The sequence below is a fragment of the Fusarium mangiferae genome, assembly GCF_900044065.1.
Source record: "Fusarium mangiferae strain MRC7560 genome assembly, contig: FMAN_scaffold027, whole genome shotgun sequence".
Taxonomy (NCBI): Eukaryota; Fungi; Ascomycota; class Sordariomycetes; order Hypocreales; family Nectriaceae; genus Fusarium; species Fusarium mangiferae.
Genome location: NW_024573947.1, coordinates 80,384 through 99,379, shown reverse-complemented (window position 1 = coordinate 99,379; position 18,996 = coordinate 80,384). Strand labels below are relative to the sequence as shown.

Genomic DNA, 18,996 nt, shown 5'->3' with positions numbered 1-18,996 from the left:
CAGGGGTTAGGCGATAACTAGGGGTACATGACCATTAGGAATAGAAGAATAGGGTCATAATACTTCTTCCACTGAGGATATCTGCGATAGTGTGCCTCAATGAGCTCATGTACTCAGGGTTCCATCATGCGCACAACCTGCGCCTGTTTCTTTCGCATGACAACTGGACTCTCTTCATCCGACGAAGCCTCAGCTTCTTCACCTCCAGAGATGGCTCTGGAGGCTTTATGTTCAAAGACGGGTAGTTGATACTTTATTGTAAAAGTGGACAACTGATAATATCAACTATCAATTAAGGAGAGGGAAATCTTTTTAGTAGAGCCCTTATAAATTACTATAATGCAGTTCTAAAATACATAGAGTTAAGATATTAATTTATAAGGTAATATCACTTTACACCACTAAAGGAAAGCTATCTGTAAAGGATATAATAAAGGAATAAACTAGCTGATCAGAAGGTTTATCGAGCACTTCTAATTAAAAAAAAAAAAAAGGCAGTAGATTGAAAATACTATCCCTCTTTTAGTGAAACAGAAGCTAGCAGGGGTATAAAGCTAATGAGAGATGTACAATTTCCTCTTTTAGTGAAATTGGGACAGACAATAGGGATGTATATTATGACTATACTGTATGTAAGACTGGCAAGCAAGAAGCTTTTTACACCTCATTTCACCTTTTGACAGCTTGCTCTACATCGGAATTCTCTTCCATTCGATGTAGCGTTCCTTTCCACTCGCCCCCCCTCTCATAATGAGGTCAAATTCTTCCTTTGCTCCTTTCTGTCCTGGCTCGAGCTTAAGCCGGAACGGCCATTTCTCAACAACAGTATGTTTTTCTTTCATCGCTGCTCCTATGAACTGAGGGAAACGTGAGAACTCGAACGTGTTCGCAACTCTTGAGACATGGTCAGAATGGTGTTCATCGAGTCCGTGCAAGGAGATGAATGGATGATCCTTACTCACCTGTCAAAAATGTGGTCGTAAGTCCTGACGTAATCACGAGCATATGAGAACTTGATAATATCGGGGTCATGTTGACTGATTGGTGGATGGTCAGGCGGGAGGAATTTGAGTAGACGCCTTGTTGATGGGCTTTGCATAGTTGCTTCGGCCATTTGATCTTGTTCAGTCATGTTCTCGTCAATGATGTTCATGAATAAGGTGATGAGGGTTGCGTGAGGGTTGTTGGAGGGAGCCTGGAGCAACGGCGACATTATGCCGACGGTTTGATGGATACCAAGATATCCGCCATCTGAAATATTGGAGACCTTTCGGAGGTAAGTATAATGATTGAATGAGCTGTAATTAATTTATCGTTGTTTACTCCAGAAGCTTACCTCTATTCGATCGAAAGACCTTTTCTCAAGATGGCCAGGCAGATCAGACGCGTCTACTTGAAGAAGTTCGAATGCTATGCTTAAGTTATGCATCCGCTCCAAAAATGTCCTTAATGCAAATTTGACATGATAAAAGAGTTTTCCATAGATGTCAGACGTTGCAAGTCCGGTAGAAGTTGACTCAATCTCCTTCACAGGCCAGCCGTTCATAGGGTCGGCGTTGTCGTGCATCGGCCAGCTGTCTGCAGTCTGGAAGAATGTTCTATCTTCATAAGCTTCATTGCATATCATGGAATTTCTGTAACTGACGGATTTGGTTGCTGGAACTCGCTACGTGAAGCCCCAAATGGGAGAAGAAGTCCATCCTGCCGAAATCGATATCTTGCAACACGATGGGAAGAAGGCAGGAAAAGAAAAAAGCGATCGCGATAATCTATTCGAGATTCAGCGAGTGTGACAGCTGTTCGTATTTCGTTCGCCTTTTTAGCTGTTAACCCGACAGGAACCTCCATGAAGCTCAACAGCCTATCCCACGACGACTTCTCGAGCACAAGCCTGAGAGACTGTTGACCAAACGTCCAGGTCTTGCCCAAGATGCTATTGGCAGGTTTATCTCTAATCTTATCACAAACCTTCTCAATAAGAGGGCGAACTCTCTGACTGAGGATGTCAAGGTCGGCCTTACGGATAAAGGCCGAATACCAAACGTGGATCATGCAATCGATTGTTTCATCTTGGCTTTCGGTTGTAAGCGCTACAAGCAGCATTATGGTATTCCGTGCTACTATATCGAGATCTCGGTCGTTCATTGTGATGTTAATGGGCTGATTGTAGCTTGCAGGAAGCTGAGCCATAGTCTTGACAAGATTTCGCAAGTCGCCGGAGGCTATAAAGTGACACGTAATGTCAGTCTCTAGTCTAGAGTACCGTATGATCGGACAGAGCAAGTACCCGCAAACAGCAGGCTCAATTGGCCTTGATAGTTATCTCCTTCATTTGAGTCAAGCCGAAGGACGTCAAGGGCCGGAACATTCCCCCATAGGTACTTCTTGCCTCCAAAAGTGACGCCTATCCCCCCTCTGATGAATGCGGGAGTTCTGTTATTAAGGACCCAATTGGGAGTCCAAGTTGCTTTACTCAGGGCTGATTTGCAATCGGCTTTATGGAAATGCCAGTGAGCTTTTTGGCAGTCGGGACCGCAATACTGCGAGGAAGAATATGTTAGCAATAGCTCGAAGAACTCTTGGAGGGCGATGCAGTTTTTTTGTCACCTACAACGACAAGGCGGCAATTCTTGCAGCTAGACTTTCCAGCGTCCTGGCAGTTCGCGCACGGCAGCGATAGAGTGGGCATGATAGGCTTGTACAACAACTAGTGACACTTAGAGACTGGGATCTTTGAATCCTTATTCGGTTAGAAAAGGCTGTGGAAGGTTGAGAAGCAGAGAATGGTAAGAGTGGCATGTCGTCAGGGCCCTGTACCCGCTATATCTTTTTGTATGGCCGACCGGCCTCCCTATCGATGACATAATTGTCACGCGACATATTGTGGTTTTAGATATTAATCACTTCTTAGCTTTAACAAGCATATTGACATAAATGGGGTTTAGTGTACTACTATGCTTCCCATCCAATGCTATCATGCTTTGTTTGACCTCTTCCTTGACGCCAAATGGCCCCATATTCCAGACAGAAGCAGCATGTATCCCGTCAAATTCATATCAAGCCCGCAACCGGCATCGCCCTAGTCAATGGTTTTCTACGAGCCCAATACCTAGGAAAACCCCGTTTGCTGGTGACATTACTGCAAATGTGTCTCGAAGAGCGGTGAAGAAGGATGGCGAGAGAAGAATGTATTTGGCTGCTGACACTAGACAGTGGTAGCATCATATGTCTCACGCCACAGTCAATTGAATCCAATAGGCTGACTCTGTTCTCAGAAGGGATGGGTAAAGATAAACCACTACAGAGGCATGTCTTACTACCCCGCCCTGCCCGGCGCTCAATCAAGGGAGGAACCGACAGCTTTCAAACCAAAGCAGCACCGTAGGTAACAAGCGGGGAAGGATCTGGTGATTGCGATACGCTGGTTATCTGTCAGCGTTGTCCAGGCACATGCAGTCACACTTGGCTATGCATGATCCACCGACTACCCAGCCATTCAAATCATAGTGGGAATGCTCAGATGACTCAATCTCTCCACTTTCGGCTGGCCTCATTATCCTCGTCGGCCAACACATAATGCTGATTCGGCGAGACTTCTTGGCGCGATAATTGATGTCTCATAGCGTCATGACGTGGCAAACAATTGATAAGAAGAGATACAATGGGGAACTGCTTGCAAACTCAATCTAGTCAATAATACTGTCTTGATCATTTGCATAGAAAGGCTAGCATGTATTCCGCGCCCATCCATCTAGCGATCTAGGTATAATCAATTGTATTTCCTGATGAAGCATCTTTTGTGGAATGAATGAAAGTGTGACAGCACTAAATTGAACATATCTATCTACACTACAGGTTTTGGTAAAATTGCAGGGAGGCAGGGGCCTTAGCTAGACTAGATGTAAATTGGCGTCTTTTGTTGCATAGAAGCAGCAAGTGACACAGTGCCAGGAGCCGGTTTTTCAAACACGGTAGAGGCAAGCAGTCAAGGGCATGCATGAGGTATGTATCGTCTGATACCTATGTCGCACATGCATCACAATTAACACCATTTTCGATGCTCTGTTGCAAACGTTGATCCTAAGGCCTCGGCTTCAACTGTCCAGCAACCCAGGAGTCACGCCAGGTAAGACATATGCCATTCACCGATGGATCCGCCCTTTATTCCTCAAATTGAGGGCCAAGACATTGCCATCAACCATGTTTTGGCCCGAGCCGGTCTGCAACATCAGGGACGTATATCATCTTCTCTTACCGATCAGATGATACAGCGGGGTACCAGTATTATCGTTACATATCTCCTGGACGAAGTGCCCGAGTTTCTTGAACTAGCTGAGCTACGAAGACAGGTGAGAATATTAAGGGGTTCCGGATATTATGGATTGATGCTAACTCGATATAGGGATGGGAGAATCCTGCGGGCGATCGCCACTTCCATAAACAACGTCGTGCGGCAGACAAGACGGATAAGCAAACATCGAAATATCACTACCGTCTTATGCAAAGAATCGGCAAAGAGATTCACAATACCACTACGGGTCTTGCCACGAAGACGGTTCCGGGAACTATTCTCGATATGTGTGTCGCTCCCGGAGGCTTTCTCGCAACCGCCAAGAGACTAAATCCTGGAGCCGAGGTCATGGGATTCAGCCTACCTCCTTCCGATGGAGGATATAGTGTTCTTCTGCCTGAAGACACACAGAGTTCCGTGACGTTCCTAGATATCACCATGCTCGCTGCAGACATGGGCGTCACAATTCTTCCAGAAGACCACCCAGATATTGGGAAGTTCCTCCCCCGTCAATTCAAAGAAACTCAGCTCTTCGAGCTAGTTATATGCGACGGTCAGGTTCTTCGTACACACACTCGAGAGCCCTATCGCGAACCGCGTGAACATACCAGATTGAAAACCGTACAACTTGCCCTTGGCCTTGAGCACATGAAACCAGGCGGCACCATGCTTGTTCTTTTCCATAAACTCGAATCATGGGACACGGCATGCTATATACGTACGTTTAGCGAGTTCTCTTCCGTCAGATTATTCAAGCCGAGAGGAGGCCACGCTACTCGTTCGTCTTTCTATATGGTTGCCAGTCGTGTTCAGAGTCAGCATCCCAACGCTCGTCTTGCAGTTAAGAAGTGGAAAGAATTATGGCGCGCTGCGACCTTCGGCTCGGAGGAGGACTTCATGGAAGCTTTTTGTGACGCCGGCCCAAATGCAGAGAAATTGTTGGAAGAGTTTGGTTCGGAGCTTGTTAGCCATGGCAGGGAGATTTGGCCTGTACAGGCGCAGGCTCTTGCCAGGGCGTCTTACGTCAAAAGCTAGTGAACAAGTGTTTCTACAGGTGAGCTCACTGTAGTAGGGAGTATGGTGATTGAATGCTGTCTGAGTATCTGCCAAAACTAACGCAAGGGATAGTATAAGATAGATTTAGTGATGCTCCTAAACCAATAAAAAGCTCCTAAATACATGAAGACTTAGCAGTGCAGAGCGACAGATTCCTTCCTTTGAAATCGTCCTCCAGTAGGATCACACCTTCGAAAATCTTCCCCATGCCGGTCCTCGTGATTTCCCTGCAGTTCTGTCGAATCTTCTCCATGAGAACCTTCAGAAATTGGACAGGGCTTTTAGAGAATCCCGACCTGTTTACAAGAGTTCCACTGCCGTTGGGGAGGATGAACCCATCAGGACCTAAGCAAACAGAATCGTCTGCAGCAGCCCAGGCCAGCCCAAGGGAATCACATACATGGATATAGTCTTGGAAAGACCTCAGGTAGACCTGTCCCGCGAAAAGGTTAAGGAACGTAATCGAGTCCTCAGGCATTTTTGATTTGGTCATACTGCCTGGTATGCAGTATAGTCGAAGGTGATCAAGGGATTGAAACCCAAGATTGATCCGGGGTGCATAGAGATGAAGCGCGACATGTGAAGAGCTTTCGATGACAGGAAGCAGCTCTTCAATCTCATAAGGACTGGCGACTACAAGGATATGTGTGCCAGACTTAGTGTTGCCTGTCAGAATCCACTGCACGGAACGCTGGAACAAATCTGAGTCATCGCTATGCCTGAAGGTCACTTGGACTGTCGTGGCAAAGTCTCGTGTGACCCAGATGTTTCGAGGAAACCTACTAACATCGAAGTGACGTGCTGCAGAGGTATCAGCTAAAGTTGTAAAAGCCGGTCTGAAGACATCAGTCTCTCCTGGGAAATAGCCACTTGAAACCCAGGTTTTCAAAGGCTGGGCAAGACTGTGTGTTTCTGGGTCAACTTTGGGCGGTCTTTCAACCTGCTGTTCTTGTTCAGTTTCAGGAGACAGCTCGCGTTCTTGTTCTTCTTGAAGGGACGATGTATGTAGCTTGGTCAATCCAAAAGAGTCGCACCGAGCCCGGAGCTTATCAACCGTAGGACCGTCGAGTCGAGTCCAAAGTGAGGATAGCCCCGCGTGGCCACTGCAAGGGCGGTAGCGTTCATCCAAGCTCAGGGCTTCGTTCTCAAGGAAATTCCTGGCCCATAAAGATCCCTCCTCTTGAGGTACTTTTTGATTCCAGAATATTCGTTGTCTACCAAAACGAGCACCTTGTGTGACCCAGAGTGGTATAGCTTTTCGTAAGTCGAGGCAAGTTTCTGTGATGGCCCAGCGAATGACGTCGGATACTGTGATATCACAGTTTCTTGAACGCTTTTTACTCTGCCTTTGTGCAATCTTCTGCTCAATTTCCCACGGGACACAAAACACCACAGACTGACCTTCTCCAAGCCTACGCATCCGCATGCAGGCTGCCATTGTTTCCACTTATCAGTAATATACACGAGGTTTTGTCGAAGGAAAAACGTACCTTGTACCAGCCTGTCTTTTGTCAAAGCGGTACCCAATGTGACCACTGCGCGATAGTACGTGGGAAGCTTCAGATCAGTTCCCCTTGTGTGAGCTTCGTCAAGGAAGACGAGACACAGATCGAGTTGCTCTGCAAATGGCGATGTCCGGAGTTCTTCAACCTTACCAAACCGATCGACAACAATGATTTCGTCGTGATCGCTGAAGCAAACTACAGCCTGGGTATCTGCTCTCCCCTCATAGAAAGCCAACCATTGCTTTGAAAACTCCAAGTTATTGAGATCGATGACTTGAGCTCCAACGTCGAGAATCACGCGAACTTCGGGGCTCATTTCCGAAACCATTTGGAGAAGCATCTGGCTATTCAAAGCAGCGCCTTTCATAGTTCTTGGCGTTAATGCTATAGTGTTTTCTGGCCGTAGCAAACATTCGAGCACTAGAGCGTTAGTATGCTTCTGCTCCGGAAGGTCGAGTTGGGCCATTCCGAGCAGCAATACATATCGAGAATCGTTGGTTCCACTAAATCCTGTCGTCGGGTTGATTTTCCTCTTACCGAGGTCCCACCCTGAGGCAGACAGCTTGTGTGGAAACTCCCTGGACTCTTTGGCAAAGACGAGATGACACAAGTAATAGTCTATAGTAGCTTTAGAGTATTGGATGCTCGGGAAAATCTTTGTTATGCATTGGTCGCGATCTCGTAGGTTCACCCCTTCCAGACTTCGGAAAGAATCAGGCAGTGCTGGGGCTGTCTTGACCCAGTCTTGATATTCGGCCTTGGCGTTATCAGATCTGGCGAGTAGTCTGAACGTAGAGAAGAGAGCCTCGTTACCCAAGCCACTATAGTAATAACTCAGACATGTGAGTGTGATCACAACATCAGGGTGACTAAACTCAGACCGGGGTGTTGGACTATCTTTCGCTCGGTATGGCACAGCTAATTTGGTCATTTTCTCTCTATGTGGATCAATGCCGTAATTGACTCTCCAGCGTTTTTGCCCAAACGCAAAAGCAAGGATACCTCCTGCAAAAAGGCCCCGAAGAAGTAAGATATGGCCTTTTGTAGTTTCGTCCCAGAATGTACTCTGCTCGACCATCTGGGAATCCTCACATGCAAGTTCCCACCGAGTGATGTAGCGAAAGACTGCAGCTCTCATATTTTGGGGCTGTCGTGCGATAGGAAGTCCCACCATTCCAGTTTCACAAATGGAACTGGCAGCGCGTTTGAGAATCTCTTGCTCGGCTTCAGGTTCAAGGAAGCGCATTCTTGGAAACCTCTCTGCCATATGATCGTCATACTCTAGCGATTGCACAAATTCCCCTTTGACGTCGCGTCCAAGCTTAGCAAGTAGAGCCAGAACGTTTCAATAATAATCCAGCGGTCGGGGCTATGTTCAATTGGCCGCTGTTGGCCAATTGTGTAGATCAGCTCAAATTTGACACTGAAGTTCTCGTCACTCTCATCGACAATGTCCCTCGACAAATGGTCTAGGAATAGTCGAGTTTCCCCAAGCTCCTCAGCAGCTTCTTTGTTATCGTTTAGTTGGCATTCCAGTTCCATCAGCTGAAACGACAGGAGTTGTTCAGGCTGCACCATTAAAACACCGCCATCCTTCATGCAGTGTTCCATCAATTGGCGAATTACTTGTGCTCGGTAAGCGTCCATGCGGATATCTCGGGAGAAGGGCATTAGATAGACCGGGCGGTTCAGCAAACCAGAAAGTTTCGAAACTAGCATTTCATGCATCTGCTTTGCTTGTGGCTTTGCCACAATCACTCGTACTAGCTTGGAGCCATCGGCTAGAGCGGTAGCGACTATTGGGACGATGACGGTAGACTTTCCTTCACCCATATTCAGCTGCATGACGGCATTCTGATGGCCTGGAGGGTCGATCATCTGTCGGGCAATTCGTTGCTGGGTATCTCGTATCATAATCTCGCTTTCACATTCAAGCAATAGCCAGTCTGGATAACTTTGTGGGTCCCAAGTCTTGTTGCCGACGTTTTTGAGTTCGCGGAGAAGATCCACTGGACTGGACTGAAATCGTACGAGCCGTCGAGCTTGCTGGGCAGCGGTGATGGCAAGTCCGTAGCTAACTATAGCGCATCTCCATTTCTTAGGTAAGAAAACCCATTGCGAAGATTTTAGTTGCTGAAGGAATAAGACTGGTGCAACCCTGGGCAAGAAGCCTGACCGTTCGAGGATAGACTGCACTGTTCTAGGTACTTCGACGTTCGAAACGCGCTTGGTAGACTGTAAAGTCATGCTTACAAGCAATCTGTACATATCTGCTACCCGACTTTCGCAATTCATAAGATATTGTTCAAATATGGGTCCACATCTCGCACATTGTTTTTCGTTGAGCCTGGTATCCCCGTGGCCGTGTAAACTGGAGATGCTGTCTCGCAATTCACCCAGGTAGCGATGTTCGAACTCCAATTTCACTTTTGAATCAAGAGTTTCGACAATCTTAGCCAAGTTGTTGCTTGCATCACTGTCTTTCGTCGTTGTATGAATTAAGCCATCTAGGCTCAAGGCTGATATTGGATCAAATCGCGGAGCAGGTCCAGAGAACAGGTCCGTTATGGAAACGAATCCTGATGCCCGTCTTCCTGGATGGCTTGGCGGTATTCCAGGGGCAGCCCCGACGGCATCGACAACTGCAACCGGCAACAGGTCTAGGCGCAAAACCAGTGTATCGAGGTATCTCTCGAACTGTAAGTTCTCATACCATTGCTTCCATTTAGGTCTTACTGAGCTCATCACCTCCCCGACGTTGATATAGGTGCAAATTTTGGTCTGAACCGGAGTCGGTGTTGCCGGAGCCTCGCAAGGCCATTGTGAGCTGAGATACTGTCTGAAGTCTGCAATCGCCTGGGATTTATTATCATGATATACTTGCCTGCGCCTCTTTAGGGTAGCTCTGTGCTGTTCATACGCTAGCGGGGTCAAGTGAACTTCTGGAGAGCGTTCGAAAGCAGTGACCCAAGTGCCCGCTAGACTCTCGAGTTCTTGAATTTGAACATCATGTCCCTTTGCCAGGTCAAACTGAGTTTTGGGTGGCAAAGGCGCAGAGGTAACGGAAGGGGAACTGCCAAGCGCTAACAGCGCCTGGACAACCTGTGGGTCATATTTCTTGGAGTACGACATGGTCGCTGTCCAGACCATGAGTTCGAAATTATTGAGCCAGTTTTGTTTGCTCTGAAAAGTGTAGTGAAGCTGGCACCACTCAGATGAGAGAAATCTTTCAGGTCCTTGGAGCCATCTCGAATCGTAGAATAGTCTGGCTTTCGGCACTGCGACCTGCATCGAGCTTACAGTCGCTCTCTGTAGAAGCTCATAAAGGTGTAAAGTGAGGCCTGGCATGACAGGTTGTAGGAGAGCGTAGTGGCCACGAAAGACCCTGAATGCCATCTCTGCGGCACGAACTGCTCGGACTGACTGCTGCCCGCGGTCTCTTCCGAGATAAACAGTATCATGCATTGAAGTAAATTCCTCAGCCCCAAAGCCTGCAACACGATCGCGAGCGCTTCTGTTGATAGCTCGCTCGACCAAGTCGGCCGAAATATTTCTAGGAAGATCTGTAACTTCATATCCGGGATGAAGGAAACTTAGTTCGTGAGAGTTTGTAAGAATTTGCTGGGTGAGTGTGTGGAAGCGACCATCCTGAGATACGTAGCTCAAACTTGGAGACCATTCGGCAGTTTGCATCACTCTCTTGTGGGATGGATAGAATGAGCGATCTGGGGATAGTCTACTTATCAGGCTTAGTCTCTCATGAGCACTGTTGGACAACACGCAAGGTGCTTGAATCTGGGCAGATGAAAGAATTCTCAGCGCTTCCTCAGCTCCTGTCCGATGAAGAAGATGGTCTGGAATAAAGAAGGATGTAAGGGCATGAATGTATGCTAGAAGCAATCTTGTCTCCATCTTATCGTCGGCCACGAGCCGTCGGAGGACGTTATCGATCTTGTATGCTTGTACCCGATGAGCAGTTCCATGAACAATCGTGACACGGACGTGATCCTCCATACATCCCTGTGCTGTTGGTCCATGCTCGACCTTGCCCTCTGGGATTATCACTGTTCTAATTGATGAATCCTTAATATCTCGGAGTATGAGCTTACTTGCAAGCCCGATCAGAGTCCCCAGAGATTGGTCGGTGTCAATTTTCATATTTCGAAACTGTCTAGACCGGATAATCGATTCACCAGGTTTCGAAAAGAACTGTAGCTGTAGGCCGGGAATCCGAATGTCAAGGACTTTCTCTTGGACACTATACAAAATGTGAATCCGTAGAGGTGCTTCAATAGGTGACATGATCGTTGCGATAGCCTGAGCTAGTTGACTTGAAGGAGGCATGAGGATTACGTTGGTGCAATGGTCGAGCTTCCAACCACTACCATCGCGCCTGAAATACCAGTTGGCCGGCTTATTTATGACCCAAACATCGCCAATGTCACAAAACTCAATGGTTTCAGTCGTGCGATTATACCAATGGACAAAATTGTCGACGAAGTGGTGCGGCAGTAGATCCCTCATGGTTCTTGAAGGAATCAGATCCAGAATCGAGCTACCCTTGTGCAACTGGACCAAGAGATCGCGACGTGTCTGATCACCCGAAAAGTCCTGCATACCGAAGTGGACTTTATAACCGCTAAACATCTTGGTAGCACAAAAGCACATGCCTGGCACATTGCTTGGTGCAACATCTAAGATCATAGAACCAAACAGCCTCTGGTAGTTTTCATGGCGTGTATACTCACGCGGCAGGCGTGATAAAGGGCAGCCATCCACTAAAAGTTCACCTGTGAGTGCGCTGAGATGAACTTGCAAGTGATTAGAAGTTGTTTTCATCCAATAAAAAGATGACGGGGAAAGCATCCATTTTGATGATCGGTAAAAGGTAGGCCATCGGCTTTTGATAGCTATATCCAGACAGTCATTGTTATGGTCGACAGCCTCCCGAACCAAGATTGGACAAGCGCGATGCATAGTGTGCAAAAATCTATCAAACATGATACTTTGGAGATGGTCATCTTTGTTGTTCGTCAAGCTAGAGTTGCTGTAAATGATGATTGAAACCTCAACGAGTATCGCTGCCTGTCTTGAATCTGCTAGGATTTGGGATAGCACCTCGTCGTCTGTGTTGAAAGATTCAGCGCAGATCAAGGCGACATGGACGACGATATTCAAGAACTCAGCCCGTTGAGCATCGTCCTTTGTTTCCTGTACCTTCTCGACAAGACGGAGAAGCCAGCTATAGGATATCTTGCGGCAAGTGGAAAGCAGCTCCTGAATCGGAACCGACAAAGAAAGATCGGCCAGGGTTTGTAGTCGGGTTGTGAGTAGCGTAAACGAACACAAGGATGTATGGGACTCCCAACTTTCTTTTATTCTTGAAACACATTGTGTGAGGCTGGTCAACATCTGCTGGCCGAATTCCGTCTTCAAAAGCCGTCGATGCGTAGGCCTTTCGACTTGGACAGCACCATAGGGGCCGGCTTGCATACTCATCTGAAGCAAGAAAATAGTTGTCTCAGGTCGGTTAAAATCAATTGTCGGCATGGCTAGTTGAACGAGGATACTCATCCACTGTATACGGTGCCCAAAAGGCAGGAGAGCTAAAGCCTTAAACTCGCCCAATGGTATATAATCGGGGCAGTCTGATTGACTGGCGATAACCTCATTAGGAGTCTGGCCATTAGGCTGAGCCCATGTTCGCGCGAGAAATCGTTTCAATACTTTTGCCCGACTAGGCAGCCGGAAAGTGCATTGGTCTGAAATTTTGAATGACGACCTGTGGCTAGAGATGAAGGTGCCCTTATCCCCGTCGTAAAATTGATAAATAAGACCATTGTTGAGACAAACATCTACCTCCGTGCTACGCTCGATGAATTTGTCCTTCCGATGGGTAACAACTTGAGGCTTTGCCTGGGATAAGAGTTGGACCCGATTTCTCTCGGGAACAAACCAAGGAGCAAGTCCTTGATATGATGCCAACGGGTACGAAAATTCGGGACGTGCCCCTCAAGACTCGTATCCTAGCACATCTTCAATGAGGAAAAAGGTGACATCACGCCATATGGAGAAAGGACGGGGAATTTCCAGCTCAAACACAGTTGATTGTGCTTCAAGGAGGTTGTCGGGCAAGGGCCACTCATGAACCGCGATCCGAAGGCCCTTTGCTTGTTGTTCAAGGCAACAGCGATTGCAGCTTGATGGTATATGTTCGTCATACACTAGATCGAACGAACGGACAGACACAGAATTACATACCATTCTTTCCGAACTTGCCATCAGATCGTCATACTTTTGTTCAAGACGACGAAACTCCTTGATCCTGTCTTGCCGACGCTGCGAAGCGCTTTTCTCTATCTCCATTTTCTTCGCCTGAAGCTTGGTAGACTTGACAAAGTACCTTACAGAAAAGGAGGATGTCTCTCCATAAGAACGAAAGATAGATGGTCGCCTATGTAACGCGGCAGTGCGCTCCCGTTCTAAGAGATGACTCTCCAGACGATGAAGCCTGGCCATGTCGTCTTTAGAATGGATCAAAAGTGCTTGCCAAACGTCAGTCGGCACCTCAGTCTTATACTCTTGTAGCATAGGATATTTGTGAATTGCAGCCCTGTCGATTGCGATCCAAAGTTCTCCAATGGTCAGGAGCATTCGTGATGCGCCCTCTGGACGCCTCGAGTACCAGTCTGCAGCGGTATTATAATAGCTGCACAAAGACTGTTGCAATTTTTCACAGCAGGATTCTTCCCCGATATGGCCTTTGATCCATTGACTCAGGTAATCTCTAATCCAGGTTTCAAACATAGCCAGGGCGAAGGAAGTATAATCCTTGTGGATATTGGTAGCGAGCAAAGGGAGATCTTGCGTGTCAAAAGTGGAAACACTTGATGTCGGTTCGAAGCTCGAGTTCTGGGTGGTTTTTTTGACGTGGAGAATTGCGAAGACGAACTCATCCATCTCAGGAACCGAAAAGCGTAGGTTGTCCTCCACCTTGATCTTGGAGAGTTTCTCCAGGTCCAAGGGTTTCTGCAATCGCGTGCAGATGTTTGTCCAACGTTGGTGTAAACAGGCAGAAGCAATTGAGACAACCGAGCTGATTTCTTGAAGCCATGGTCCATCTTGAGGTTTCTCAAGTTTACAAAGTCGTCTTGAAAGTTTGGTGACCATTATGTGAATCACCTCGCTTTGTGTCGGTTTGTTGTTGGCGATATGCAGCACTTGAGCCATAAAGAAGATCATGAATCTCTTGTACGTCTTATCCGAGCCATCCGCGAGGCGTTTCATGGTAAGATGCAGTCCAACGCGAACGAGAAGCCAGACCGGAGATCTTCTCCACGGAAGCTTACTCCTGCTCCACAGCACTTCCTCGCGGGTGTTCTTGCAGACTCCCTCGACAGTAATGGACTTGCCGATACCCCGAATTATGCTCGTCAAGAGTTCGGTCACAATACGCGGATGTGCCGTGTCTCTGTCTTCATCTTGCTCTTGCTTTGCTTTTCTAACCTTCTGCTGCACCTCCGCCACCGTTTGCTTGGCCATCTTAGCAAGTGTGTTGACCAGAACCTCCTGAAACTCGGAGTTTTCAAAGTCGTTAGGGGACAGTCTGGTTGCAGATGCTGGGAACTGGCGTACTAATCGACCTTTAGAGGTCATGACAGACTCGTTGGAAGGGGATAATTCGAAAGTCTCAAAACAAAATGAATTGTTCGTTTTGCGAATGAGTAGTCCCGCATTCTGAGCGGTGATATGAAATAGAGCGATAGGATCTGACATGTTCATGGTGAGCAGCTAATCGGAATGAAATATAAATGACATCTTACCATCAGCTGAGAGCATGTGTAAAGCCTCCTGTAGTCCAGCATGTCCCAAATATCCATCCATGTCTCTTGCGACTATCATGTTTTTTATCATAGAGATGCAAGCGGCAATGGCGATCTTTTCGCCAAACTCCACTTTCACCAAGAATTGATCGAGGCTATGCAGGACAAGTCCTACAAGTCCTACATCCTCGAGTGATCTTGATCGAACACCAACGAGCATTCAAGCCATGGGATCTTGGGATCGGAGTATAAAAGCCAGGATCTAATACTTAGATTCTCCATACTCAAGAGCTTTTGAAACTTAGCTCAATATCACGTACTCAGCATTTGCATTTGATATATTGCGATCATACTCATACCATTCCACCCGACCTGCCGCCGTTCAACCAGCCGATTCGACATGGCAATCTCCACGTACTCCGCACTTGTTGATTCCGTCAATTGTCCTGACTGTGGATATAATAACATGTCAGGAGCAGCAACCTGTGCCGGCACCAAGGACGGCAAGCCTTGCGGCAAATCACTCGCCACAGTCGTCAAATAAATCATTATTATAGTGAGTGGTAAATGTCCTGATGAATGTTGAGTCACTCAATTGCGAAGATAGACTGGCTAACTCCAACCTCAGGTCACTGATTACTACAAAAGGATTTCATGCAAATGAAAAAGTAGAGGCAATGGTTTTTGAGATATCTTTTCCAACGGCAACTGGCAGGCTCTTATACAGCGCAATATATGATCATTCTGATTGCCACCAAGCCATCCAGGCATCCGCAATCTCCTCGTAGCCCTTGGTTGATAATTGCTTCTGTACAGACTTCCTCCAATCAAAACGTGCATCATCGGTACCAGGCAAGTTTAATCCATCCGAAACACAAAATCGAGTCCTTATCCACTGCTTTGGGACAAAACCAGCTGTCTCCCAATCTATGATACCAAGTAAGCCATTAGAAGCTATGACCAAGTTTCCTGGCCCCAGGTCACAGTGAAAAAAAACGAACTCAGTACAATCCATCTTCAGATCCTTGCAATTCTTGGCCAGATTTTGATTACTGAAGTCTTTCTCTCCGCCACGTTTGATCAATAGCGAATCAGGAAGGTATCGCCCATCGACACCACCTATGAAGTTGGCTTTGTATTCTGCCAGCTCCTGACAGACATCCACAATTCGGTCAACATAGCGGAATTTCGTGGCTTCATCCATACTCGACCAAATTTGAGCAAGTGTTTGGCCAGGTACTTTCGATAGGACGAGGTAATATCGGCCCTCCCATTCGTCGTGGTAGAGAACTTCCGGGATTGCGAAACTGGGCGACCTGTCCTTCACCCATGCCAGGGTAACGTGCTCGCGTGTTGTATCCGGTGGCCCAGAAAGTTTAACTTTGACGAATGCATTTCCAACCTCCCAAACGGCAGACTCATTGCCGGCCGAATGCACCAAGCGAACTGAGTCTGATAGTGCAGTCAAACGGGACCGAGATATTTGGGGCTTTTGCGTTGCCTCCGTGATACGGTAGTAGAAGGTAGATCCGTCGTACCACGAAAAAGGAGGCGATGCTGAACAGGAGCGGGATAGTATAAGCTTTTCGCCTAACAGCCAACTCATGTCATCAATCTCTCGGATCGAGTCATTGACGGGGGGTTGAACTGCCATTATTTGAAAGTGTAGTGAGGCTGGGTAAAAAGAAGAACCCTGATCAAAATTATGCGATCTAATGGCAATATAAATAGTTGGAAGCGGGGTTGGTGATGGTTTATTTTAGCATGCATAAAGGTGGCTTCAATGCCTGACAGCTCTTCACCGCCTACTAGACCGTGCATGTAGCGAGGTTATACTCAATCTAAGTAAGAACACTGCAGTAAGCGATTACAGCTAAGTTTTTAGGGACATAACCAATATCTCTTGTCTTTATGTAGCTTCATCAGGTCCTACTGTAATTATTATTGGAAACGCGTTGCGTTACCTACTACTGCAACAAAGGCTCGTTGTAATGTACCGAACTACACCGAATCTGGTACGTGCACGCATCGAGATTTTCTAAGTACGGGAAAGATCATCTTAACCCTCACTTATTCTTCATTCTGATCGTTTTTTCCCAACCATGCACTCATTATCCGTAGATTGCTCTACGTCTTACTACTACTGTACAAAGGTGGAACTAAATCCCGCCGCATTGTCTAATTCTTGTCCGTGCCAACCCAGGCGACTACAAATTCCCCCCGCGTTTTGCCACAAAGGCAGCCGACGGAGCTAGTCCTGGATGGGTTAAGCTTCTTTTGCGACTACTGTTAGGGCATACCTCTTCCAGCTACCAATCACCGCTGGTGTACAAGTACATTCTATCTCCGATAAAATGCCATGAAATACTGCGTAAAAACTTGGCAGGCAGGAGGTATTGGAGCGAATGAGTATCCAAGCATTTATTCAAAATTGGCTTCTAATATTAAATTAAATTGAAGCTGTTCGAGACAATTCAGCTGATGTATACGGTTGGTGAGGACAGAGCAATGTCTCCACTTTATGAGTCAGGCCAAGCCGATTGACCGAAACTACAAGATCGATCAATACGCGTCTCCGTCGAATATGTTCACCACGAACTATCATCAATGAGCAAGCAAAGATGCGCACTGCCGATATCCCAAACTGGCGACAAAAGATAGAAGCAACAGGACCTGAGTACTATGACACCTTGTACGATTTTTCTTGCCTCAGACAAAAGTATGAAACTGACGCAAGTAACTTAGACGAAGAAACAGTGGCATGTAGTCTTGCACAGCATTTGACAGTTGTTGACATACACGGGTCACTTTTGACTCGGAGAGTCGACAGGTGGACAAGAGAGATCCGGCTACATACTGCATCCTCACATCCTTATTGTTCGTCCCAATTTCACTGGAAGAGAAAATTCTACATCTCTCATTGGCTTGTACTCCTGCTAGTTCCTCTTTCAGTGAAATTGGAATGAACAATAAGGATGTAGATATATAGGACACACTGACGTCCGAAGACAGTATGAAAAATAGAATGGCTCGGGTATAAATGTATGCGAAAAGCGGGGTAGGGAATTGTCAGCGGGGGGCAATACGATGAGATATCCGCTTTCACGGAAAATCGGAGTATCAATGCAGTATCAATGCAGATGTCATGGATGACATGGTAGACTCAAGGGCTAACTCAAACCAGTCTCTTTCGAACCATAGAAACCACCCATCGTGTTCATATATTATTCAGCTGTCTTGAATACAACAACGTGGCAAGAGCTCTAATCTTGAGCTTTGTGAACGAGGTCCTCGCCACTTCCCGCTGTTGCGGCTGCAGTCATAGCAACGATCGTCACGACATTGAGCCAGCGTGATCCTTCCACCGGCCGCTAGACGATCTACACTAGGGCTGCTGATCTGGACTAAAAACCTAATGTTACAGGGTGCTCCAGAATCGACTGCTTATACCGCTTTTCCGCTCTCAACCTTCAGCGTCGAGGTTATGTCTTCGCAATTAACAGCTGCCCGCTTATGAACGGCCACATTCGTCTGCCATTGCCATCGAAGTTGTTACGTTCTCAAAGCCCCGCATCTCTTACTACCCCGCCCTGCTCGGCGCCCAATGAAGGAAGGGTTGGAAAGCCTTCAGGGCCTAGACTCCATAGGCTTCCTGTCAGTGTTGGTTGGGAATATGCAGTCACTTCCCCTTTCATCTGTCTCAATATGCCTGTCCAATGAGGGTTAGAAATGTGCAGCTATCTCATCCATGCTCAATGCGGCCGCGTAACCGACAATTGTATTTTGACGAATCATAACGTTACTATCCTTATCTCAAGCTGCACATCCAAGGACCTTGTGTTTCAGCTACGTCGCCAGTTGACCACCATTACCTCCCTGTACCCTGGCTGACATGTGTCGAAGTCTGCTTTGTTCATCCTTGCGAAAGGTCTGTTGTGGTTGCAGCCGGTCAAGCCGGCCGCTTTCAAGCCTTCGACAGGTTTTGCAACGAGCCCGGAAGTGGCAACGTAACAATGTTGTTTTTTGTTTCCCCCAAGTGGTCCGGAACTTGTCTGGACCGACCGGCAATGCAAAGAGTTCTTCGTACAGCTTAGTCCGCTGCAGGCTCGTATAAGAAACTTTAGACACCACTTTAACTGTTATAATAGCGAATCGTACCCTAAAGTTTTGTCCCGCGACGTATTGGACATGCGCGAGCGTTACAAATTGCAGTTTTGAATCACGTGAGGTTTCATCCAGGAGGTCTTAGGTGAGACATGCTGCGTGGATGCCTGAGCACCTAAGTCTAGAATCAGGCTCTTCAGGCAAACATCATCTGCAC

The 18,996-nt window shown here is 47.1% G+C and overlaps 6 protein-coding genes across 6 annotated transcripts; 1 reads left to right on the top strand and 5 right to left on the bottom strand.

The window, feature by feature from the left end:
* Positions 1 to 689: 689 nt before the first annotated feature.
* FMAN_14117 (uncharacterized protein) lies at positions 690 to 2,689 on the bottom strand (the record flags this gene model as incomplete). The annotated part of the gene is made up of 6 exons (XM_041826034.1): positions 690 to 894; positions 963 to 1,267; positions 1,337 to 1,598; positions 1,646 to 2,222; positions 2,288 to 2,540; positions 2,612 to 2,689. The coding sequence occupies 6 exons, from the start codon at positions 2,687 to 2,689 to the stop codon at positions 690 to 692; spliced, it is 1,680 nt and encodes a 559-aa protein (XP_041691355.1).
* Positions 2,690 to 4,148: 1,459 nt separating this feature from the next.
* Positions 4,149 to 5,326, top strand: FMAN_14116 (uncharacterized protein; the record flags this gene model as incomplete). Its single annotated transcript, XM_041826032.1, has 2 exons — positions 4,149 to 4,349; positions 4,403 to 5,326. 2 exons carry the CDS (start codon positions 4,149 to 4,151, stop codon positions 5,324 to 5,326), a joined length of 1,125 nt encoding a protein of 374 aa, XP_041691354.1.
* A 136-nt stretch (positions 5,327 to 5,462) lies between these two features.
* On the bottom strand, positions 5,463 to 8,098 carry FMAN_14115 (uncharacterized protein; the record flags this gene model as incomplete). The annotated part of the gene is made up of 2 exons (XM_041826031.1): positions 5,463 to 6,778; positions 6,838 to 8,098. 2 exons carry the CDS (start codon positions 8,096 to 8,098, stop codon positions 5,463 to 5,465), a joined length of 2,577 nt encoding a protein of 858 aa, XP_041691353.1.
* A 35-nt stretch (positions 8,099 to 8,133) lies between these two features.
* On the bottom strand, positions 8,134 to 12,402 carry FMAN_14114 (uncharacterized protein; the record flags this gene model as incomplete). Its single annotated transcript, XM_041826030.1, has 1 exon — positions 8,134 to 12,402. One exon carries the CDS (start codon positions 12,400 to 12,402, stop codon positions 8,134 to 8,136), a length of 4,269 nt encoding a protein of 1,422 aa, XP_041691352.1.
* A 462-nt stretch (positions 12,403 to 12,864) lies between these two features.
* FMAN_14113 (uncharacterized protein) lies at positions 12,865 to 14,634 on the bottom strand (the record flags this gene model as incomplete). The annotated part of the gene is made up of 1 exon (XM_041826029.1): positions 12,865 to 14,634. One exon carries the CDS (start codon positions 14,632 to 14,634, stop codon positions 12,865 to 12,867), a length of 1,770 nt encoding a protein of 589 aa, XP_041691351.1.
* Positions 14,635 to 15,414: 780 nt separating this feature from the next.
* FMAN_14112 (uncharacterized protein) lies at positions 15,415 to 16,329 on the bottom strand (the record flags this gene model as incomplete). The annotated part of the gene is made up of 1 exon (XM_041826028.1): positions 15,415 to 16,329. The coding sequence occupies one exon, from the start codon at positions 16,327 to 16,329 to the stop codon at positions 15,415 to 15,417; it is 915 nt and encodes a 304-aa protein (XP_041691350.1).
* Between the last annotated feature and the right edge of the window lie 2,667 nt (positions 16,330 to 18,996).